The sequence below is a fragment of the Leguminivora glycinivorella genome, chromosome 7 (assembly GCF_023078275.1).
Source record: "Leguminivora glycinivorella isolate SPB_JAAS2020 chromosome 7, LegGlyc_1.1, whole genome shotgun sequence".
NCBI classification, from domain to species: Eukaryota; Metazoa; Arthropoda; class Insecta; order Lepidoptera; family Tortricidae; genus Leguminivora; species Leguminivora glycinivorella.
In genome coordinates, this window is record NC_062977.1 from 23,186,104 (window position 1) to 23,212,872 (window position 26,769).

Below are 26,769 nucleotides of genomic sequence, written 5' to 3' on the forward strand. Positions count from 1 at the left end.
GGAAGTTTAATCGCGTTGACATACTGGCTACGCGCAGATTATACGGGTTTCCGGAATTGGGACATTTAAGTTTTATTTTACGATTGCAGGTTTATTGTTAGTTTTATTAGAGTAAAGTGCATCGTCTGGTGAGGGGTTAAGAATTTCACCACTGCCTTTCCTCTCGTTGGTGTCGTAGATTTCGGCTGTGGGGTATGGATTCCATTGCGGTGTGGGCGATGGGCTGGCAACGTGGCAACCTGTCACTGCAAAATAACGATTATTTTTCTTTCAACCCTTTAATTTGCCAAGAGCGGCATTGAAACTTGAGACTAGAATAGAATATAATAGAATAAACATTTATTCGTGATCACAGGTAATACAAAATACACATAATAACAAAACAGAAAGGAATGAAGTGCCACGAAATGGCCTAATCTCAGCAATTTCATGCGCTGTACCAACCTTGACAAGCACCTGGCAAGGTCGCCATGAGGTGCGGGGAAGAAATAAATAGGAATACTAGTTTTGTGTATTCATTCTTCTATATAAATAATAACATACTTAATGTTTATAATATTTTAATTGAATGACAAGTGTGACAATTGTGACATGACATACAATACTCTCTTTACCGGCCGTAGAGGTTTCATAGTACGAAATAGGTATAACAACTAGTGAATTGTTTAAATGATTATTTATTACTGAATTAAACCCTCAATACAGTGAGTGATATACTTACAGCTAGGGTTGTCACCCATAACTATACTAGGGTCTCCACCTCAGAATACATGCACGTTAAATGTAAGTTATACAGTAGTTTACTACTTTACCTCATGTAGTACTTTGAATCATTTCGATACATTAATAAATCAATGATCAATATAAGTATTCAGAAACTCGGAAATTAAGCCCAGTTACTGAAACCAATGCTGTAATACTACCTTATTACTACCTCACTTATCAGTAAACATAGTCTGATTATATGTTCAAAACGCTTGTTAGAGCGGTAACAATAACCCTGTAATTATGGAGAATAGCCCACTATTACCCGAATAACCCTTCTTTCAATACGCGATCAAATATTCATACTCAGGGTTGTCACTATTACTAACATACGTTTTAGACCGCAAATCATAAGTCATAATGTAAACCACGAATATTTCCGATTTCATAGGTGGTGGAAAGATGTAGCGCCATCTAGGAGACCGTACATTTCGCTTGATGGTTCCGAGATACGTTGTTTTATAGTCTTTATCTGTCTATACGCTGTCTACTAATCTACTTGTCTAGGTTACGTTAGGTTTAGTTTATTTTTAATGTGTACTCCTTTTTTGTTTTATTGTCATGTGCTGTATTAAATGAATTATATACGGAGTTAGTCTTTGGTTTTAGTAACAGTTTTAATTTTATTTGAATTTTAAAGTCTTTTTTTTTACTATGCTTACTCTTGACCACAGACTAGCCAAAGGCAAAAACGTGGACTATGGAGTGAGCTAGCCCAGAAGATGCCTGTTCACCCTTAATTTGAAGGTCGCTGGGTTATATTGTATGTTGTTATCAGATATGTTGAAGCGTATTAAGCAATTCATATATGGTAAACAATTAATTGTCAAGAAAAATGATATGTCACGGGAATCTAAGACGTGGCAACCCTACTGATCGCTAGTCCATATTGTCTGAACCGTGTAATAAACTTATTGTCTTAGACGTGGGTCGACACGGATTAAACTTAGAGCTATTAAGGATTCAGAGAACTTGGACGTACTTGGAAACACTAGGTCATATAGAGCTCTTAATTCTATGCATTGTGAATTTAAGAAGTTCGACTTGTTGCGGTTTATCCGTTCGAATCAGCCAAACGTATGTTTAAAACAATATGTGTCAGGTTGTTTTTATAAAATCGACTTGTTGTTTTTTTTTTTTAATATATTGCCGATTCAAATGACAAGTAGCTTGTTGTTTGAACCAAAGAGCACGTAGGCGCTATTTTAACCAAAAAACTTGTTGAACGAACATGAAAACTGGTAGTATTTTCTCTCAGTGTCCATACTTAAGTATAAAGTGTAATAAATAAATGATAATGTTAGCTACAGATTTAGATTGTAACTACGAATTCGTTATGCCTATGCTGGCCGGTTTGGCCTAGCGCGTAGTGACGGGCGGGACGGGTCAGGACGGGTTCGAATTCCGGTAAGGGCATTTGTGTGATGAGCACAGATATTTGACGAATTTGTATATTATATATATATCGTTGTCTGAGTACCTGCAACACAAGCCTTCTTGAGCTTAAAGTGGGACTCAGTCAATCTGTGTAAGAATGTTCTATATATAATATTCAATATTTATTTATTTATTATTATGAGGATCAGGATTATAATCTAACAATTTCATTTCATCTATTTAACGCTCGACTATTCCTTAGAGAAGAGTACGAACAGAGAATCCGCCTAGAACGTTAAAGTACCTATCAATCCTATCATGTTCCGGGAACATGATCTTCTAAAAATGTACTCGAGAAATACGACTAAGTAACAATTTCTAACTCCATAAAAACACATGATACGATGTGGAAAACTTTTTTTTTTAATTCCCCCTATCCTTCCGATAAATAAGGACAACTTTATCAGTCTGGGTACGGCACTTGTTATAAACTCCCGATCCTGTCCACTTAATAAACTATGTAACAAAACTCCTAAGATCTCCGATCCTCACCATCTTCCCTTCGAGTTGAATCAACCAAAATAACTAGACCTCTACATTCATAATAGTTCCTAGAAATCGAAGTTCAGACTTGACCGGTTTAAAGAAAACTGACAACTTGCGCACACGCTAAATTATGCAGAGACTTAAAAGTTTTAGGGTTCGGTAGTAGACAATTCTAATATCTGGTCGGTATATTATAACGTGTTCAAAGTTGGGGAGCGTGACTTGAGACCCCCGGCTGCTAATGGCGTCGCTGAGAGAGTTGATAGGACAATTTTGAAGACTTGGTCTCGTAATAAGACACAAAGACACCAATGAAGTACTGTGCTTGATTGGTGGCCTAGCTCTAAGGTATTTAGCTTTTGTAAAATTTGGGAAGAGTTCATCGTCTGCCTACTTCGACTGAATCATTAAAATTTTATGCTAAGGTGTGTTAAGAGATATTTTACCTCGATTACAAAGAGTATAATGCCCTCAGCTGTGATATAGAGGCAACCGTGTGCGCTCTTAACATGATGCTAATCAAATTCAAAAGAAATTAGGAAGCTTACTTGGATCGGTCAGTATAGTATAGTAAAGTGTATCTTTTTCATCAAAAAACGTAATTTTAGGGGATTGACATATCATATTCCATATTCATAACAAATCCTGATCACATTGTTAACCTTTTATTAAAATCAGAATAGGCAACAAATAAAAACGCTAAGAAAATAAAAAAAAGATGAAGGATTTATCGTAAAAACCGTTGAAGCATAGAAATGGAAGCAGTCAAATGAAAGATAAACACGAAATCAACACATAAAATAAAAGAATAAAAAATGCAGAACCCTTTTCTCGACACACGTTGCGTACTTGTATCCGCACCGAACTATTAACTAACAATTTTGAACCTTATTGTGAAGATACAAGGCAGCTCATCGCATTCTAGTCACCGTCGGATATATCCGAACGGCCAAGATGTCCATAAATATCTATGCAAAACCTCTATTGTAAAGACGTTGAAGTTCACCTGCAGATATATTTGAGAACCTCAGCTGCTTCGATATATTTAACGGCTACTATACTTAAGGCCAAATTATAGTGGCAATAATGAACACTGTTACGGAAGACATAAGGTTGAAATACAGTGTTTTTGTACCTGTTTAAGACACGATATTTTACAAACTCCTCAAGTTTGCTTAAAGTTTCCGTGGACGTGGGAGAAAATGCACGTGCGTTCGCAATTGCTTGTCTTTGTTGTATTTATATGATTTTTTTTTTATGATTAAGACGCTACGGGAGCGAAAATGCTAAATTGGAAAGGAGTCCCCCTTTCAATTTGGGAATTTCAGTTAAATATAGGTATACTAGTGTTATTAACTAGATTTATCGAAAAAAAAACTGTCCATTAAGAACAACTCAGTATATTGCGAAAAAAATCTTTAAAATCGAGGTTCCGCTCTCGATTGTTTCCTCCTTCAAAACTTATTTAAACGGAACGAAATTTGAGAATCTGAATGACAATGAAATAATCTGTGTCGGGCCGTTTAGATTTTTTGGCTAATTGTTACCGATTTTGAGTATCACACCTTTTTTTGAGCCATATTGAAAAAGGCCGTTATTAGAAATTTTTGATTAGCTCTAGCGTCTTTTCAAATAAAAATAACAAAAAAATCAAAACGGTTCGACACAGATAAAAATAATAATAATCTGTGTTGAAAAAATCATTGCTCTATCTTCAAAAACCAGGGAGGAAATAGTCGAGAGCGTTTGTATGGACAATTGACCTGTATCGTATCATAAATTGAAATAGATATCATACACGAAAGAAAAAACGGCAAGGCCCACTGGTGGCCGAGCCGGGAATCGAACCCGGGTCTTCTTCAGCTTACGCTTATCTTAGCTGTATCGTATCGTCTGAAATACGCTTATTGTCCCGGATTTGTAAGTTCACATTTTTGACACATTTGTTTTGAAGTATGTTGCGATATGGCTAAGACGTATCGTTTGCCAAATCTAACGATTAATTTCGAATTGGTTGAATCAATTAGGCCCTATGTATGTACAAGGAGGCGAGGCGCTTAAACAAATATACGATTTCTATCAGCTTACTGAAATGTGATTTGAATCGAAATGACAGACTGCCACAGCACTAGTTTAAAAATAAAAATGAATGATAAATGACATAATAAGTAAATCCTGCGTGTTATTACTATCGTAAAATACTCACTAACGAAGATCCGCAAAAATGTAACATGTGTTAGATTATGTTTAAAGTCAGGTGTGATCGTGGTCAAACGTCTACCTATTCATACTAAAAAAAAAAAAAAAAAAAAAAAGTAAGCGAAATATTGTTTTTAAGTACTTGATTTTTTTAAATATTATTACAGAATTTTATTTAAAATTTCATTAGGTTGCGCGAGTTTTCGTATTGTGGACGCTGTCATGTGTCAAAAAGAGGTTCTTACAGCTTTGGGACAATAGTGGCAACGGAAACGGGGTTCTTTATAGTAATTTAATACAACGGCACTGAAAGATGAGAAATTTCACGTGCTCTATCTACCCTGTCAGGTCTTTCTACGCTTTTCTTACAGTGTTAAAGTTTTGGCCTAAGTATTGCAATTTGGACTACCAGTGTGGAGAAAAAATATTTAGCACAGATACGCTCAACCTACATAAGTTTTTTTTTAAATTTCTCACCACTCAGTGTAGACCAGTAAGACGTGCAAAGTAGGTTAGACTCAATCGATAACCTAACCACAAAATAAAAAAAAACCCCGAGCGCGACATAGTAGACCGATTTTCATGAAACATGGCTAAGAACACTCCCGACTAACTCAGCTTTCAGACAAAAAAAAACTAAATCTAAATCGGTTCATCCGTTCCGGAGCTACGATGCCACAGACAGACAGACAAACAGACAGACAGACAGGCAGACAAACACACAGACAGACACGTCAAACTTATAACACCCCTTCGTTTTTGCGTCGGGGGTTTCTAATAGTGTTAGATTTTCTGTTTAAGAGATAGATTTGACAGATTTCAGCATAAACACCATGTTCCAGCCAAAGTCCAAAACTTTCGACCAAAAGGTCTGAAAGTTTCGAATTTCGGTCAGACTAATTTGTAATTTCTGTATAACTCCATTAACTATTGAGTCATTGACTGACTAGAATAAATTTGCAACTTCCAAACACAATTACGCACAAACTAACAGACGGGACATTTATAACTCGATTCAATACTCATTATAATTCAGTCCACGATACTGAGACATTACTGACGTATAATTAAGTACATAAATAATGAACAGACACCTCGCAGCATTATTAATTTTGACAGGAAAAAGGACGAACGCTTCCTTTACAAAAAAGTTGCCATTTTCCTTCCTTAGAAGTAAAGAAAATCAATTTTTACTTTTTGAGGGGATTGTGGTGTTGTTTTAATTTTACTTCCTTTTCCTCCTTTGAACCTTGGTCCTAGGAGCCATGGTTCAGAGGATACGATTTTTTATTTTTTTCCTTATTCATACAAAATCTCTGAATTAAAATAAACTTACAAAATTAAAATTTTGAAAAAACCCCCGACCGCGACATAGTAGACCGATTTTCATGAAACATGGCTAAGAACACTCCCGACTAACTCAGCTTTCAGACAAAAAAAACTAAATCTACAGACAGACAGACAGACACGTCAAACTTATATTAACACCCCGTCGTTTTTGCGTCGGGGGTTAATTAGGTTAAATTTAAATTCGGTTTATTTGGAATAAAAAAGGCGAATGTGTTCGTTTTATGCTGTATTTTGTAACACAATCAAACAAATGGCTTCGATCGCGTTAGAAAGAGACAAAAAGCAGCCTATGTCACACTCCATCCCTTCAACTATCTCCACTAAAAAAATCACGTCAATTTGTGGCTCCGTTTTGCCGTGAAAGACGGACAAACAAACAGACACACACACTTTCCCATTTATAATATTAGTATGGATGACTGTAAAACTAAAATGTGTAGTCTTAATGCATAATCTGACGACCGGTCTGGCTCAGTCGGTAGTGACCCTGCCTGCTAAGCCGCGGTCCTGGGTTCGAATCCCGGTAAGGGCATTTGTTTGTGTGATGAGCATAGATATTTGTTCCTGAGTCATGGATGTTTTCTATGTATATAAGTATGTATTTCTCTATTTAAGTATGTATATCGTCGCTTAGCACCCATAGTACAAGCTTTGCTTAGTTTGGGGCTAAGTTGATCTGTGTAAGGTGTCCCCAATATTTATATTTTATATTTATATTATATTTATAGACTACCAATGCCATCTTTCGATACAGGATTAAAACGTTTGAATCTCAGTTTTGACCCATATTCTTTACTTGACATAAGTTATAATTGACAAATATTAATAATGGCGCCATCTATCCGAAAGTTAACTAAATGCGTGGCTAGAATATCTCCATCTGAACTAGAATTAATGCTTCCTTATGGTTCCAAGGTGCTTGTCTTTTTTAACACCCGACGCAAAAACGAAGGGGTGTTATAAGTTTGACGTGTCTGTCTGTCTGTCCGTCTGTCTGTCTGTCTGTCTGTCTGTCTGTCTGTCTGTCTGTCTGTTTGTCTGTCTGTCTGTGTGTGTGTCTGTCTGTGGCATCGTAGCTCCCGAACGGATGAACCGATTTTGATTTAGTTTTTTTTGTCTGAAAGCTGAGTTAGTCGGGAGTGTTCTTATCTTAGACTGTATTTGTCTTTTACGGATTTATATGTGTTAATGTTAAAGTCCAGGGGAAAATGGAGGCCACGTTTATGTGGCCAGGCGGTTTCAGGGCGGGCCACTTTAGCCTAAATCACGGGTTCTGTTTAGCAATTAGAAATATTAGTGTGACCGTGTTGATTGAAAGTAGGTTAAAGTTTTTTTGTTAATTAGACGGTTTAAGCACCATTTTAATTAAAACAGAAAGCTTATTTTTTTTAATACCTGCCAAGGAGTGGATTCCTTGCCGGCGGCTATATTTCCGAAGTCATATAACCCAGCAACCTTCAAATCTAGGGTGACTATCTTCTGGGCGAGCTCACTCCATCATAGGCCACGTCTTTGCCTTTAGTCTGTGGCCAAGAAACTAATTAAAAAAAAACTATTAGTATTTGCCAGGAGGCTAATTAGATCAATACAAATTGCCTCCGTCCGTAACATTCGATATTTTTGTAGGTCTTGTTTAATTTCAATTTACATTCACATTTTTTGTCCGTATAAGGCTTACATACTGTATACAGCGTGTGTGTTCCATACGGGCGAATATCTTAATAACGATTAGTATCGGACCTAAGGGGCCTAACTACATGGTTTTTATTTTTAATAGATGAGATTTTTTTTTTCATACATAATAATTCAGCACGCAATGTATTACTTCCATTCCACATCAATTAGCGTTCCTACTAAACGTCACTATACGGCATGGCGTTTATGTCATGTCAAATAAAGTTGGACGGCGTACATACATTGCTGCTTGGTCAGATTAAAAAAATAATTACTCTTAATTTGCTCTTACTTAAAAACGCTTTTTAACCCCCGACGGCAAAACGACGGGGTGTTATAAGTTTGACGTGTCTGTCTGTCTGTGTGTGTGTCTGTTTGTGGCATCGTAGCTCCCGGACGGATGAACCGATTTAGATTTCGTTTTTTTTGTCTGAAAGCTGAGTTAGTCGGGAGTGTTCTTAGCCATGTTTCATGAAAATCGGTCTACTATGTCGCGGTCGGGGGTGTTTTTAAAATTTTAATTTTGTGGTTAGGTTATTAACAAAATGATTATACTATAAAATTCGTTAGCACTACGATTCTCCATCCCCCGACAAGACAAGACAAGATGGAGGGACGTAGTGCTAAAAGATATGGCTGAGTGCAGAGTGTCCGAAGACGACGTCAAGGATAGGGCGAAGTGGAAGCGGATGACAAGGAAAGCTGACCCCACCACCATGTGGGATTAATAGCTTGGAAGAGAGAGAGAGATTAGACATTACATTATACATTATTCGCCCGTATGGAATCCACACGCTGTATATGTACCTACGTCACGGGTGACAACTCTGATCGTTTTTCCACTCGATTACTTCGAGTCTTTGCTCCGCTGATCTCTTTGATGCTACATTTATTGCTAGAAGCCAAGTCTGATGGAAATCATGGATTTGATTAACTTATGTGAGGCACTTTGAAGTTTAATCATATTGATTTTACAGAGACGTACGTTTGAACGAAAAAAAGTACAAAAGAAATGTAATATTTGTTTTCCATACTGCTATAAAATTAGTATCGAAAAAGTACTTCAGCCGTTTTTTTTTGACCCTGTGTAAAATTCATATCTTTTTTTAAATAAGTTGTGACAACTAGTATTTTATTATACTGGTCCAAAACGTGGAATAAAACATAATTTAACTTGTATTTACTAAATAACTTGATACTTTTTTTTATGTATTCACTTAAAACATAATAAGTATAATAACGTAGGTGGAAAATAAAAATCACTTACCAAAACTCTGGACGCAGCTAACCAACGCAAATATTAGCACCAACAACACTGAAACAAAAGAAAAACTGTTGAAAAACACATTAATTTTACTTTACTACTGTTTACTCTTCGCTCTCTAAAAAAACTAAATTAAAAACCGGCCAAGAGCGTGTCGGGCCACGCTCAGTGTAGGGTTCCGTAGTTTTCCGTATTTTTCTCAAAAACTACTGAACCTATCAAGTTTAAAAAAAAATTCCTAGAAAGTCTTTATAAAGTTCTACTTTTGTGATTTTTTCAAATTTTTTAAACATATGGTTCAAAAGTTAGAGGGGGGGGGGACGCACTTTTTTTCCTTTAGGAGCGATTATTTCCGAAAATATTAATATTACCAAAAAATTATCTTAGTAAACCCTTATTAATTTTAAATACCTATCCAACAATATATCACACGTTGGGGTTGGAATGAAAAAATATCACCCCCCACTTTACATGTCGGGGGGTACCCTAATAAAACATTTTTTATTTTTGCACTTTGTTGACGTCATTGATAAACATATTGGTACCAAATTTTAGTTTTCTAGTGCTAACGGTTACTGAGATTATCCGCGGATGGACGGACGGACGGACGGACAGACATGTCGAAACTATAAGGGTTCCTAGTTGACTACGGAACCCTAAAAAGTAAAATTTTGAATTAGAACACGGCTACCTCTCGCGAACATTTTGGCGGGAAAACTTATGCGGAGCGAGCGTGCAGCCCCCTCGGGAGTCTATCGGGTACTGGTGAATTTTCCAAGTAGCCTGACGACTTGACGAACGTGATTGGCTGAAAAGTTTTCATAGGCGGAGAGCCGGCGTCAAACCATATACAAGCGTTTATGATAAGAGATGTGCACGCGATTAAATTGTTCTTAAATGACTTAAAAGATAATTATATCTACTTGTAAGACGGGTTCAAGCAAAAGGTGCTATGATAGTGAATAAATTAAGATATCCATCATACGACAAAAAATACTTGCCTTATGTATGTAAAGTAAAAGTAGGTCAAGTATTTTAATACAATCTCAAGCGGTGAAAACATTAAAAAAACTTAACTATGTAAATAATGTGTACCTAATAATAACATTCATTTATTTTCAGGACTATTGTTTTCAGGCAGACAGGTATGTCGAACTAAACACGAAAACACGTATATACTATACATAAATTAAAATAATTATTGTTCCGTATTCCGTAAGTTTTCCAAAGAGTTGACCTAACATTTTACCTAGCTCTTAAATATTCCCGAATCATCTGCATCGACACTGCTCAAAGGCAAAAAAAAAACAAATCACAGAATTCCACAAACAGCCAGCACTCCGAAAAGATTTTTTCTAAAGCCTATTTGCATGAACTCCATAGCTTTGAACATCGTAACGAGAAATATGACAAAGCGAACGAATGACGAAGTATGCTTTGATTTGGATTGTTCGAATTCGGGAACAATGGTTTTGCAATTTCTCTATTGGATGTTTATAGTACAAAAAAATGCGAGAGCAGTTCACTATTCTTTACTTATTTAAAAATATTTCACAATTTATTTTTTATTTTTTTTATTTAACATGTCGAACGCTATATCGACTTAATACGTGAGTAACCCGCTTAAAATATTTTTAAATATGTATGAGTCTCACGGGAGTTTTATATTCTTTACTTGTGTATAAGTAGATATGCCACTATCTATCTATCTAATAGGTTTATTTATAAATTTATAAAATCATTTATAAATTGGCCTAAAAACAATATCTTATTTATATTAGACTTAGTATGCGGGTGACCCGCGACCGAGTTTCGCTCGGAGTACAATTTTGTTACAATATCGTGTTTTTAGATGTTACCATACAATACCGAATTTTGCGTTTAGTGGAGCGAGAGAAAAACGCATAAAATCTCAAAAAAATTGCCTTTCCCAGGACCTGAGACTAAGCTAGATTGATTTTTAATAAGCACTATCTTATCTTAAATTATGAAATTCACTTTTCGATCCGTTTCATAAAACAAAACTCTTGTTTTTTAATACCTCTTATTATGTACCAGTCACTTAAATAAATATTGCACAATGGATAAATCCAAATGTAAACAGTAAAATGAATAATAAATATTGGGGGACACCTTACACAGATCAACCCAGCCACAAACTAAGCAAAGCTTGTACTATGGGCGACGATATCCATACTTATATAGATAAATACATACATATATACGAGTACATAGAAAACATCCATGAATCAGGAACAAATATCTGTGTTCATCACACAAATGCCTTTATCGGCATTCGAACCTGGTCACTACGCTCTAGGCCAGACCGGACGTCAAATCAAAATGGGAACTAAATATAAGTACATACGTCTGTGAAGAGAGGCGAGCTTTACATCAATCCCTTTTATCTTAATATGTAAACAGACCTCCATCGGCACGATTTTCTAAGTCTTTTGACCGTTACATTTGTAAGTCCAAAGTAACATTAATAATTAGTACACATTGTTGTAGCTAAAAGCACCTCCACAAAAGCCTAATTTACTGTAACGAAAATCAATCACCAAGATTGGCTATTCAAAACTCTTGTTCTATTCAGAACGTTCCCTCGCTTGGTATTCTGAATGCTTTGTGAGTCGCACGTTTTGGTACCAGTTTGAAGTTCTGCTTTCCTAGGGAAGCGGTGCCGTCATATAGTGACCATTTCAATACTCCGTAACTAGTACGCGGCCCTCTCCATACTTCGTACTTAACGTCTTAAGTTATGGTATCTTATTAAATAGGTAAGCGGTGCCGTATAAAGCATCTCCTTCCTAGGAAACCAAGTGTCAAAAGCGTCGCGCGGCGCCTCTGCGACACCAGTGGCGACTGTCGAACGTCGAAACTCGAAACGTCGTCACTGCGAGGGCACAGACTATTAATAAGTTACTAACGTAACAGATCCTTCACTTGCCCGCAAAGCGACAAATGCCTACGCTTTATTTAACTAATATTAATAAGTTACTACGTAAAACTCAGAAGAATAGTGGGTATGTGCCACGCGACTACACAGACGGGCTCGTGACGCCTAGGGTTTCTGCTCGAGAGTCTCGAACTCGAGACTTCTCGAGAATTTCGGCTTCATTCGAGACGAGAAAAAAATGACAGGTACTCGAGACGTCTCGAGTCCCGAATGTAAAGTACGACCTGAAGTGAAATGCAACTTTTTACCTTCTGCCCGGTCTCATCGCGAGGCGGTGGGGACGGTGTCATACGACGGCCATAAATTATAACGAGATAAAGCGATCTAACCTCTCATTCCAACGTAAGCTGGCAGCGACTTTGGCAAGTTTTGACAGCCTCGTGTTATTTAAAAGCAATTCGTCATTACGGAAAAGTCAGCGCGTTTATGTATCTTGGGTCATTGATAACCTGCGAAGAGTGCTAAGGCTAACTTCGACAAGATTTGGAAGAACAGAGGAATCCGACGTCAAAATAAAGTGCGATTATTTCGATCTCTTGTCTTCTCGATAATCTCGATATTTATGTATGGTGCCGAAACTTGGACCCTGAAAAGTTTTGATGTGGCTAAGATTGACGCTATTGAGATGTGGTGCTGGCGAAGACTGCTACGAGTATAAATTGAAAAGTTAGAAGAACTAACAAACATCTCTATTTTGCAAGAACTGAATATCACCACACGGTTCTCCAAAATATGCCAAGAGCGACCCTCAGATTTTTCGGACACATTATGAGAGCACCAATGCATAATATGGCGAATTAATGGTAAACATTCTTGAGGTGGGGCTCGTAAGAGATGGTCTGACTGTGTGAAGAAATCGTGTGGCGACAGCGTATACTGTGCAGTCCACATGGCTTATGACCGCGTTCAATCAGTTCAATGGAGACACGTTACTTGTGGTCGCGATCCTCGGCAATGAGGAAACGAGGAAGAAGAAGAAGTTATTTTAAACGTTTAATTTCAATGACATTATGATTTAATACATGACATTTTAATTTACTTAACCCGTGCACAGGCGGGGAAGTTAAAGGATTAGGTATTATTTTCAAGACTATAATTGTAGTTTTCTTGTTAAAATTTGATTTATGTTTATTTCAAAGAAGATTTTTATTGCTCTTACGCATTTTTTATAATAGTGTGGTGCAATAAAAACTACTAATCATATTGTTGTTTATTATTTTATCAAAATTGTACCATTTATAAAAAAAGACTCGAGACTCGAGAAGACTCGAGACTTTGGGCTTCTAATAGGTCGAGAAATCAGAAACCCTAGTGACGCCCCTAGGCCACTTGTTCATTCGAATGAACGGCTAGTGTGTAGGTAGGTACTTAACGCGCGACCGCGAGCGAGTGACGTAGGCCTGGCGAGGGACAGATCACGCTACAACTACCGATTAGTCAAAGCGCGAACGCGACGTCGATTGTTATACGCGCGGTTGTTATTGTGACGTCAGCGTTCGAAAAACGCCACCTCGTCGCGTCGGCTCGGCGCTGCAAAAACGCGGCATCGACCCTGTGTTAAAGTGTTGGTAGGTTGCTATGAAACCGTTGTTATTGTAATGTCTGTACAATCAACCGTCATTCATCTGGTTTTGTGAATCAAATATATTCCTTGATAATCCACTGCGCCTTATTACTCTTCAATAGGTCATGTCCCAGTTTACAAAATTTTCTGTTACCAAATTGAACGGATTAGAAGATTTTACGTCATGGAAATTCGCAATAAAAATGCTACTAGTTCGCGAGAAATGTTTCAAGTATACGTCAACGCTACCGAAGAAAGATGATACTGATGAAATAGAGAAGGATCAGGAGGCTTTTACGTTGATATGTCTTCACCTGGAGCCGCATCTGTATCCGTATGTGCAAAATCTTTCTAACGCTAAGGAGGTATGGGATGCGTTGACAGCTTTATTTGAAGATAAAGGTATTAACCGGCGGATATCTTTAATGAATAATCTCTTGGATGAAAAGCTAGAAAATCACAAGTCTATGCATGAGTATGTTGCATCCGTGATGAGCCACGCTCAGAAGCTGAAAGAGATTAATCAGAGCTTTGACGACGATTTGATAGCCGTAGTACTATTGAGAGGTCTACCTGATGAATATAGACCATTGCGAATGGCATTAGAACACTCAGGTATGAAGCTTACCTCTGAAAATGTTCGTCAGAAGCTGTTACAAGAGGATTCCGGCCAAAATTCTTCGAAAGTTTCCTCGGGTGCGAATTCGGCATTAGTAGCAAAGAAACAAGGTCAGCATTCAGTATCAAAGCTCAGGTGCTTCAGGTGTGGCCAGAAAGGTCACAAGAAGTCAGATTGCCCGAAGCTGGTAAAGGAAATGGATGGCGAAGGCGTATCAACGGTTTCTTCAAAGTCGAAGAAAGTTGCATTACACTGTTCACTATCGGTACACGATTCCTTCAGCCCCGCGGCGTTTTATCTGGACAGCGGAGCATCGAACCACATGAGTTTTCAGAAGCATTGGTTTAGAGACTTTATGATAACTGATAAGAATGTTGTGACATGTGCGAATGATGACAAAATGTCAAGTGAGGGTAAGGGTGACATTATGGTAAGTTTAAAAGGAGTTTTGTTGCCTATAAAAGAGTGTTACTATGTACCCGACTTGAAAGTAAATCTTTTATCGATATCGAAGTTGGTAAAGAATGGGTGGAAGGTGTTATTTGATTCTGATGGTTGTAAGATGTTTCACCAGTCGATTGGCAAAGTTACGAGTAAACTTGTGTTGACTGCTAGTGAAGTCTCAGGTATCTATAGGTTGGATGATTGTTTTCCTGTTGTAGAAGGGGCTTTGGCTACAGTTCAAGTTGAGGACTCGTTGGCGCTTTGGCATCGGAGGCTTGGGCACGTGAATCTGAGCGATTTACGGAAGCTTCCACAGATCGAGCTTGGAGGTAAAGACGCAATGGAACCTTGTGTCGCTTGTATAAGAGGTAAGGCACATAGATTACCTTTTCCAAAGGGTGAAGCAGGACGAGCAGATGACAAACTCGGCTTAGTACATGCTGATTTGTGCGGACCAATGTCGGAACGTTCTTATGGGGGTGCTCATTACATGTTTATCATTGTGGATGATTTTACTAGGAAAATGTTTGCATATTTTCTTAAGGAAAAGTCACAGGCTTTAAGTTGCTTCAAGGATTTTGTGACACATGTGGAGAATGAGACCGGGTTGACAGTCAAGCGACTGAGAACGGACAATGGCACGGAGTTTGTAAATAAAGAATTTAATGCATTTCTTTCCAGTAAGGGAATACGGCACCAGTTAACAGTTCCCTACACAGCTGAACAGAACGGAGTTGCGGAAAGGTCCCAGCGTTCGGTTACGGAGATGGCACGGACTATGCTCATGGATAAAGGTTTGAATCAGAAGTTTTGGGCGGAAGCTTGCAACACAGCGGTATACGTCAAGAACAGACTACCTCATAGTGCCAATAATGGGAAGATTCCGGAAGAACTGTGGACAGGGAAGGTACAGAAGTTGGATCATTTGAGAGTATTCGGATCAACGGCTTATGTGCACATTCCAAAGGAGAAGAGAAAGAAATGGGACGCTAAGGCAAAGCAATATATTTTCGTCGGTTATTGCGAAGATACTAAGGGGTATCGCTTTGCGGATCCTAGCAATCCTAGACAGATAGTAACAGGTCGAGACGTGACATTTATTGAAGGTTCATCTGATTTAAAGGTGTCAGATACTGGTTCAAATAAAGAGTTGACGTCGTCTCAGAGGACTGTTCAATACGAAGACAATGTCGTTGTATGGGAAATCGGTCAGATGGTTCCGAATACGTCAATGACTGAGGATTCTTATGAAGATGCGGTAGAGAGCACGGACACAGGAGATGTACCCGTTGAAGCTTGCGCGGAAACAACTCGTACAACTGAGCCCGAGACACTCAATGAAGCTTCTAGACAAGAATCGGTCATTGAAGATCGTAACGAAGAGCCAGGTGCAGCTGTGCAGATTGAGACAGAACCTAGGTATCCTTTACGGAATAGATTACATAAGGCACAGAGCGGGCTATATTGCTATAATAGTACCTACAATATAGAGGAAGAGCCCCGATCATACAAGGAAGCATTACAAAGACCTGACAGTCATGAGTGGCAAGCGGCAATGGAACGTGAGTTGGAGTCCATGAAGGAACACGACGTTTGGAAGGTTGTTGAGAAACCGCCAGGAGCCAAGGTAGTGGGAAACAAGTGGGTCTACAAGTACAAGTACGACGCCGATGGAAACCTGACATATAAAGCCAGACTTGTCGCTAAAGGTTTTACGCAGTCATACGGTGTGGATTATTTTGAAACGTTTTCTCCCGTCGTAAGAAGATCAACTCTAAGGTTATTGCTGGCGTTGGCTGCTGAAAATAATTTACAGGTGCATCATTTCGATGTAAATACTGCATTTCTGAATGGTGATTTACATGAAAAAGTTTTTATGCGATTACCGGAAGGTTTTGACAGCGAAGGTCAGAAACATAGAGTTTGTTTATTGCAGAAGGCAATATATGGCCTTAAACAAGCAAGTCGGTCGTGGAACGAAAAAGTCAATGATGTTTTGCTGTCAATGTCATTTAAACGTTCTGAGTACGATTGTTGCTTATATTTTAAAGACGATATTTATATTTGTCTTTATGTGGACGATTTTATAATATTCTTTAAGAATATTAATAGTAAGATTGAATTGTTGAGCGGGTTGCGCAATCACTTCAAAGTGAAGGATTTAGAGGAAGCTCGGCAGTGTTTGGGCATGAGTTTAGAACGAGGAAAAGAAGGTACGTTGTTCCTACATCAGAGGAAGTTTGTCGAGACCGTTCTAAAGGATCATGGTATGGATCAATGCAAACCAGTGAAGACTCCGATGGAACTGGATCTGCATAAGGTTTTGGCAGATGGGGGTGGTGAGGACTTGGATCGCCAAGAACAATTACGATACCAGTCGTTGGTTGGTGCATTGAATTACCTGGCATGCAACACAAGGCCCGATATCTCGGCGGCCGTGAGCTTTTTAGCTCAATACAATTCATGTTGCCGATCAATACATATGAAGGCGGCTAAGCGGGTTCTACGTTACCTAAAGGGAACGTGTCACTTAGGCCTTATATTTAGGAAGTCAAAAGGTGAACGTAACGATAATTTCATTACAGGTTACGTTGATGCTGACTGGGGAGGCGACATCAGGGACAGAAAGTCTTATTCGGGATACGTGTTTCAAGTTGGCCCGAATCTGATAGCTTGGGAATGCAGGAAGCAGACTTGCGTCTCGGTTTCCTCAAAGGAATCGGAATTTGTCGCATTATCTGAAGCATCCAAGGAAGCTGTATACCTCCAGAGGTTAGTGAGTCACGTAATCAATAGAGGGAGCTCTGAGAAAGTCAAGTTGTTTGTAGACAACCAGAGCGCTATGGCGTTGGCGAACAATCCCGTTTTTCACCGACGCACTAAACATGTGGATATTAGATTCCCCACTACGTGCGTCACTGCGTCAATGAGGGGTTGATTCAGTTGGAGTACATTCCTACTGAAGATAACTTGGCTGATGTCTTAACCAAGCCATTGCCCCGTGTTAAGTTTGAAAGGTGTGTGACTGGTTTAGGTTTAGACTTGAGTTCTTGATGATACTGTGGATGTTCACATGATGATGGATGGTTGCTTGAGAGGAAGTGTTGGTAGGTTGCTATGAAACCGTTGTTATTGTAATGTCTGTACAATCAACCGTCATTCATCTGGTTTTGTGAATCAAATATATTCCTTGATAATCCACTGCGCCTTATTACTCTTCAATATAAAGAAACGTCAAAGTTCAAAAAAACAGAGAGGGCCCTTAGGTACTAGTTCTCCTATTTCTCGTAGCCGTTCGATTCGCTCCGCGCACGCATTTGTAATAATAATAACACCCCTGAAAACATTCCGCCGGGTGCGTTCAAAAATAAGGTTTCCGTCCTTTGATAAGATTAATTCCGAATATTTCTATGGTCGTCAGGCATTTTGTTTCATGGTATTAAAGGCCTTTTCAGATTTATGAAAATACGGGTAATCGGCTAAATATTGCTATTTAAGGAACGTACCGAAACCAAGCTTTTTTTATTGCCTTACAGAAAAAATATTGAGATTTTTTTATGCTAACATCTTAGTTTAAAAATATAAAGGCAATATAGACATGGAAGCTTCTATTTTTTTTTTTGTGTAATAATCCGTCATACTTCTTAATTTACAAACCGTGTAGGACTATAGGTAGATAATTATGTACCTACTCGTAGCAATGCGAAAAACCTCGTTTTTACGCGTTGTATTTATTCATATTTAAAAAACCGGCCAAGAGCGTGTCGGTCCACGCTCAGTGTAGGGTTCCGTAGTTTTCCGTATTTTTCTCAGAACTACTGAACCTATCAAGTTCAAAACAATTTTCCTAGAAAGTCTTTATAAAGTTCTACTTTTGTGATTTTTTTCATATTTTTTAAACATATGGTTCAAAAGTTAGAGGGGGGGGGACGCACTTTTTTTTCCTTTAGGAGCGATTATTTCCGAAAATATTAGTATTATCGAAAAACGATCTTAGTAAACCCTTATTCATTTTCAAATACCTATCCAACAATATATCACACGTTGGGGTTGGAATGAAAAAAAATATCAGCCCCCACTTTACATGTAGGGGGGGTACCCTAATAAAACATTTTTTTCTATTTTTTATTTTTGCACTTTGTTGGCATGATTGACATACATATTGGTACCAAATTTCAGCTTTCTAGTGCTAATGGTTACTGAGATTATCCGCGGACGGACGGACGGACGGACGGACGGACGGACGGACGGACGGACGGACGGACGGTCGGACAGACAGACATGGCGAAACTATAAGGGTTCCTAGTTGACTACGGAACCCTAAAAAGTAATATTCCGAAAAGTTCGTATTCGTACAAAAGTCAGCTCTCAAATGAAATATTTTACGATCTGTGGCGAAGAATACGTCTTTAGAGTTTTTATGCCGCTGCCTCTTACACCCGGTTTTAAAGTAGAGTTTTCTGCTTGCTTTATAGTAAAAGTCTTGTTTCCGTGCTTTTCTTTTAGTTTTGCATTAAGAATACTAGGTAAATGCAAGATAAGAAATTTGCGGTACACTAGACTAGGTAGGTATTTTTACGAGAAAATATTTTTTTAGAATCTACTAGTACTTTTTTTGATACTTGTTTCATGTTTATTTTTCGCTATATCTATCTTGGATGGGGGAGGGGCAGATTGTAGGTAAAACTGTGCCTATTTTATTTACGAAAGAAATAACGCACAATAAAGAAATATTGCTGCGTTTTTCGAATGTTCTATGGCAGCCCGATTTTATTCGCGCTCATCGCCGAAGCCATCAACAGGATTAAACAACCTAACCTAGCATTGTATTCATAAAGTTCCATCAGAATTCACTTCAATTCACTATTTCTGAAGTATGGCCGTCTGGGTACAGTCGTATTCATTTACATCTATACAGGTACGTGAACGACGAAGAACACAAAGCTAACTTTTTTTAAATTGTAAATGGGCTTACTCTTGGTCACCACCAAAGGCAAAGTCGTGGCCTACGATGGAGTAAGCTCGCCCCGAAGATGCCTATTCACTCAGCCTAGATTTAAAGGGTGTCGGGTTATATAAGATCGGAAATATAGACGCTGGCAAGGAATTTCACTCTTTGGCAGTGCGCATAAGATAATTTTTAAGAAAAAAAAAACCGCCTTCCTTTGGGGTTCTGGTGATAAATACTTTCAAATGTTGGATTATGTTATCAATTCGTCTGTATATTTTTTAATGTTTGTTATTCGATATCTCCGTCATTTCTGAACCAATTTTGAAATTTGAATGATTCTGAAGTACTTACAGATGAGAATGATTATCAGAACGGAACTCTAACCAGGGGCGGCTCACTCTTCATCAGCAGTTCCACTGCACCAAATGTCACTGTTCTGGACGTAAGTGCATGCTGTTCTTATAAAAATACCAAAGTCACTATAAGTGTGCCGTTCAGATTTGAGGAGTTCCGTTCTGACCATCATTAGCAGTTCCACTGTACCAAATGTCACTGTTCTGGACGTAACAGATATCGTATCTTAAGATATTTACATTTTTAACTTTCTCAAAAGCGGTCTAAATCTTATGTTTTTCATCAAAATTCGGCTTTTCAAAAGTCAGAGATTCGTTTTACAATTGTTTTAGAACTTTTACAAGAAAACATACATTTTAATTAAATAATGCAAAGTAAACTGCATATACTCATTAGATATTTAAATATATCACGAGCCACAACCAATATTGTGTTTGTGAAAACAGAAACCCTATTCCAGCCAGTACCATAAAAAACCGAGACAAGTTAATTTCGCAGTGCCAATAAAGTGAGTAAGGCTGCAGCCCTGTCTACAGCGAGCACATCGTAATATCTAGAAAATAATACCAATTATAAAAAAAACACCTGTGTTTGCTGTAAGGTACAGGTTCAGGTCGTTTTTACATTATTAAAGCCTAGCCAGAAAAATATACGAGTATGACTATAGGCTACTAAATATTGCCATACTTTATTATGACATTTTAAATATAAATATATGATATTTTGAAGTATACTTTTAATCAGGCGAAAACAACACAGTCATGTTAATCTATAGATTTATTATCTGTGCATCAAGTAATCCTATTCGAAAACAACATTTTCTGACTTTTCAAGTATGAAGGCATAAAATTCAATATGTCAGTGATTGTTTTGACAGGCACCAATCCGAAAGAGCAATAGAGATAGCTAGCTTTGAAACGTTAATTTCGTAAGCGTGCATTCGCTAAGGCTATGAACATTGAGCTGCAAAATTGCATGGAGAAATGATGAATGATTTGAATGAATTCATTGATAAATTCGCCATGCATTTTTGCAACTCACTGTGCCTTGAACGGCAACCACCTCTTTTTCATGTAGATAGTACATATCCCCGATCCCGTGATCACACATGATCCCGTGTGGTGACGGGTTAAGAATTTCACCACCCCCTTTCTTCCCGTGGGTGTCGTAGAAGACGACTGTGGGATATGGGGTAAATTGTGGCGTAGGCGAGAGGCTGGCAACCTGTCACTGCAATGTCACAGTTTCGTTTTCTTCCAATCCCTTATTTGCCAAGAGTGGCACTGTAACTTTAGCAGTTTCATGTGCTCTGCCTACCCCTATATGGGAAACAGGCGTGATTTTATGTTGTTGTTATAGTACATATTTCGTTCGTAAAGCATCAGGTGACGTCGCTACTCGCTGCGAATCGGGCCACAGCCTTAGTAATCGAGACGACCGCTACGTGCATATTGCACTGATTGGCTAGTAAGGCTTTCATTAAACGTTATATTTACTTTAAAGAGACTGCGGTCGAGAAAGATAGACGTCTTAAATACATAGAAAACAACCGTTATGAAGAAATAGATAGGTATTCGTGTTCTATACAAAAATAAATGCTTTTACCACTGCCTTCATCACTAGAATACTAGGCCAGACCAGTCGACCTTAGGGACCGGCCACATCTAAGAGACGCATGTCCTGAGGTGCGGAACGGACGTCCGCGCCACGCCGCCGCCACGCCGCCTGGGGTGCGTCTTACGTCCTTCCTATACAAAATGTACTGAGGAGACGTTTTTTGAATTACATTCAGGCGGCGTGGCGCGGACGTCCGTTCCGCACCTCAGGACATGCGTCTCTTAGATGTGGCCGGTCCCTTAGGGGTAAAATACACAGAAGGGACGCAAGTCGTAAGACGCGGAATGGACGCCCGCGCCGCGCCGCCCGAATGTAATTTAAAAAAACGTCTCCTCAGTACAAGTTGTATAGGAAAGAGAGAGGAAAGACGCGCGTCAAGCGACCCCTTAACAGTTGGGTTTCCCCAAACCTATATCGACGCGGAGTTGGAGTCGCTCGTTAGTATAAAGATAAAGACGCTTACGCGTCGTCTAAGCGTCGTCGCTGAACGCATGCGTGCGGATGTTCATACTATCGACTTATCGAGCGAATTTTGGTCGGCGATAGCCGATTCTGCGTCGATGGGTTTGGGGAGCCCCTTAACTCCCAAGGTCGCTAAAGACGGACTGCAATTAGCATGCGTTTCCCATACAAACTGCAATTGGGTGGCAGCCCCTTAAGCTTCCGCCACACATTAGCGTTTTGAGAGCGGAGCGCGGCGCTGGCGGTACGCTCTCATGGCGCCCCGATCACGCCACGCTCTCAAAACGCTCATGTGTGGCGGAGGCTTTACTGTACCTGTGACTCATGACAGTTTAAATTTGGTGATAAAAAGACTGAACCCTTTTAAAAACTTCTAAGAAGCCTATTTCACTCCAAACGTAGTTTCACCCCTTTAATAGTAACCGCAAACCCTATTCAATCAACTCTCGGAGAAGACGTTTAAACACGTCAAGACGGAGCTGACCGTTAAACACGTCTTAACGCAGCCATTTTTATAGTTTACGTGCAAGAGGGTTAAACGGTTCCATTCCTTGATTGGATTTTAAAGTTGGTTAATGTATGATGTACTAAATCCATACTAATATTATAAATGGGAAAGTGTGTGTGTCTGTTTGTTTGTCCGTCTTTCACGACAAAACGGAGCAACGAATGGATGTGATATTTTTAGTGGAGATAGTTCAAAGGATGAAGAGTGACATAGGCTACATTTTGTCTCACTTCCCTAAAAGGGGGGATTGAAGTTTGTATGAAGCATTCCGCAATTTTCGTATTTAACGCGAGCGAAACCGCGGGAAAAAGCTAGTAATACATAAAATACGCAGTACTATCATACGCCAAAAAACAAAAGTTACCGATGCTCTCCCTTATGCACAAAAACTAAAATGGCGATGGGCAGGCCACATAGCCAGAATGACTGACAACTGCTGGACACTTCAAATAAGCTCTTGGCAGTCTTGGAGCAACTATCGAGTATGCATCACATTGGCTCTTAAGTGGAATTGGTTGAATCATCTTTTTATTGGTTTAATTAATTGGAAATATTGAAGTGTTTTTCTAGTGAAATAGTCATTATTTTCTTGGGAAATAAAGATGGACAGTTGTGAACATATGGCCTGCGAATCAATAGCCTGTCACTAAAAACAGGTGCAAAATTCTAATTTTCTGCACAACAATAAACTTTTTTGCTTACATTTTTTAAATTTGTTGAAAACAGCTTGAACTTCTAACGCTTCTAACGCGCGACGCAATAGAATTCAATGTTGGCTGCTCGCATGCTGTCCGTTTGTTAATAATGGAGGTAAGAATTTAGAGTGGAGGCATTTTGAGAACATCAAAGGAGTGAGCCTTCTGTAATTGCACTATTATTTATATTCTGTGATATAATCCACTTTCTTGGAACGATTGAATGTTTTTGGAAAACATAGCTGTTAAACTAGGTATGATATTAAATAATTCTTTAAAGCACAACCACTGACATCTTGTTGGCCGGACACCAATGGTAATTCGCCGGACGCCATTCCATGGGCTGTCCCATACAGACACATCCTGTTTCATGCATCACATTACCACAGAATCGGCAGCCTATATCGTGCAGTCCACATGGCTTATGACCGTGTTCAATGGAGACACGCTACTTGTGATCGCGATCCTCAGCATTGAGGGAACGAGGGAGAAGAGAGATTACCTCAGAAAAAGACCCTTTTACCCCAGCCAATTCGGAGAAAATTCGCGACATTGATAAAGTTTTTCATGGAATGCTCCAATGGCCTATTATTTATTTGATCATGTCACTTATCATCTTCATATTGACTACTGAAAACTGAAAAGGTGTCGTTTGGCAAACTGAATCATCAATGGGCCTAAGAGGCCGCTCATGAAAATTTGCACTATTAAATTCACTAAACACAGAACATGAATTGTGCCCGAGTAACTTGTTCATTTTGTTTCTTGCTCTCTCGACCCTGCAGTCGTCGCGTATCTTTCTGCTGGGACTTGGGAGCAGTCACAATCCGAACGTGATATATATATAATATACCACTGCTCAAAACAAAAGCTGCTTTTATAGTAGTCAGTTTTTTTTTATAAATTCCTTATTGGAAGTTAATAATTAATACAAAAGGTGTGAATAGCAAGCGGTTACAGTCACACGCAGAGTATCTTAATCATAATTTTATTGTGGGTTTAACGCTACAAATAACCTTTTCAAAAATCTCACAAAAGAAGGTTGGACTGAGTAACTGTAAATACAATAAAGAGTAATATAATTATTGAGAATACTTACCAGTCTTCATTGTGACTTTAATTAGCCTTTGAAAAACTATCAAATTATTTAGAATTAATTAACACACGCAAATCAAACAGTGCTGAAAACTTTGTTTTGAAGTAATTTTTGTAACAAAACAGTGACACTATTGACTGACATATCACTTAAGACATTTTTATGCAGTATAAATGCTACAGTGTTGGCGGTTGGTTGGCGGTCTCGTGTTTTCAAAAACAAGTATCATCATTTCTATAGTATTCTATTTCTGCATCATACAAATTGTTTCATTTTATTGTTGTATAGAATGAAATGAAAATGAGGGCATTTTAATTCGCCGTTTGGGTAATATATTTAGTGCTGAATGTTGATCTTACGACACAAGCTTGAATTCAGTAGACTAGTGCCGTTAAAACGTCTCTGAAAAAATACTAAGGTATGTTCCAAAACGAGTAAATTTTAAAGTATTGGTTTATTTTATCTTAATGATATACTATAATAATACACCCAGCTTGTTACTACTTAAAGGCACAAAAAAGCTTTTATATAGGATAACTTTTCTATTCTCCATTTTTATCTTGTTGCTTTTTTTTATTTACTTTAATCGATTTTCTTGATATCAAATTGTATCGATTCTCCTCCGAGTATCGATTAGAAAAGGGAAACAGACACGAAACAGACAAACCAGAGACAAACAGTCAATCGTCAATGTCACATTGACAGCTTCCGTCAGGTCAGTCGATACCATACCACAAATGGCATAAATGCCACAAACCAAAAAGAAAAACTACACAAACGAAACCAATACGAATTTTACAGAAACATTATTGTAATCTTAAACGGGTAATTGCTGCCTGCAAACAGCTGTTGGTTTTCATTAAAACTACTTTGAAAATAATCTGGAAACTCATTTGAAATAAAAAAAGAATTACGTTTGGGTATGTTTTATTTTTAACTTTAGTTAATATCAGTTTTTAGTGTTATTTCATTTGTCTTAACATATAGCATCATTGATCACACGTAAGAAGGTAATAACTAGGTTTAGTTGAGATCTAAGGTGTTTGGATCAGGTACAGTACATATATGATTTTATATGACAATTTAACAAGGCGCAATATAATGTATTTAACCCATTTAATTTTCTATCTGAAATAACATTTTCACATTCTGCCTGTCGCTTATATAAACTAAGTACGACACATTGCACTGAAAATGGACAAACTTCATAAATATAAATTGTAAAACAAAAATGACATAATTCTAAAAAATCTGTTAGATTTTTTATAATAAATTACCAGAAATAAAGTAAATGCATTTTATTCCAGATTACCATATAAATAACAATAAAGCACTGACATTGTCAATGGAGCATCCAGATTGTGAAATGGAAGCAATAGAAGATCCTGGTTCAGAAGAAAGCACTACTACAATTTTTGATGTGCTCAGAATCGACATTTGCTGCCGAGCAATTCTTGAGAAAATACCGTTTCCTGATTTAGTACGAGCTGAAAGAGTAAGCAGAGAATGGCAGGCCATCACACATGATTATCTCCGCAAGAACAAACGCAATATGAGATTCTTCGATCTTTATAGAGATATCAATCAGTACAACCAAAGATACAGGCTGTGCAAAGCCAACCCATTGATTATGGACCATATGGTGGTTATCCGAAGACACAACTCGTCAGAAGTAATCAAGAAACCGATACATATAATTATTAAAGAGGTTACAGATCGCTGGTTGGTATAAAGGTTAAAACATGACCTTTGTATAGAAGCTTATAGTTACAAATCTTGATATATATGGAATAGAATAATTTTTAAAGCCCTGATTAAATAGGTTTTATATGCTTACCGTTACTGACATATTCACATGTTTTAAGTGGACTCGTTTGGCACATAAAAATGCATGTTCATATACAGACTGCTCAAATTTGAAAACAGTGAAAAGTGAATAATAAGACCATACCACTTGAAATACAACAGATACTAGCCGAAATAACAACATTGACACTAGTGGCCAGACAAATGCAGTCTGGCTCTGTCGTTCCAATATGGAAAAATGATAGATAGTTAGCTAGCTATGATAACAATATAGTAAGCGTTTGTGCATTTGGCTACATACCCAGGTTTAGTTGGCAGTGGTTTTTGGTTTAACACCAGTAAAAAGTCTAGTGTTACCAAGATATTTTACAAGTACGATACAGATAGAACAAAATCTTTTTATTATTAGATCTCAGCTCAGCTCAACCATTGAAATATGATTTTCGACTGGATAAGTTCATTCTAAATCAATCAATTTGATTTGATTGAGAACAGAATATTATGAAATGTATAACATAT

General features: G+C 38.1%; 1 protein-coding gene and 1 long non-coding RNA gene across 3 annotated transcripts in view; both read right to left on the bottom strand.

Annotated features, from left to right (window-relative positions):
* LOC125227734 (beta-1,3-glucosyltransferase) overlaps positions 1–24,525 on the bottom strand; it is a 47,908-nt gene extending 23,383 nt beyond the window's left edge. The window contains exons 1-2 of one of the 2 annotated variants that reach the window (XM_048132042.1): positions 24,448–24,525; positions 9,179–9,226 (exon numbers count right to left, since the gene is read on the bottom strand). In XM_048132042.1, coding sequence (XP_047987999.1) covers positions 9,179–9,226; positions 24,448–24,457 — 58 coding nt within the window. In that variant the 5' untranslated portion in view covers positions 24,458–24,525. Of the gene's footprint in view, positions 1–9,178; positions 9,227–9,866; positions 9,914–24,447 lie in introns of those variants that run through there. The other variant, XM_048132041.1, reaches the window with a different exon arrangement.
* LOC125227736 lies at positions 84–525 on the bottom strand. The gene is made up of 2 exons (XR_007177216.1): positions 445–525; positions 84–245 (listed from the first exon to the last, which is right to left on the bottom strand). It is a non-coding gene; the product is annotated as an uncharacterized LOC125227736 (long non-coding RNA).
* Positions 24,526–26,769: the final 2,244 nt, after the last annotated feature.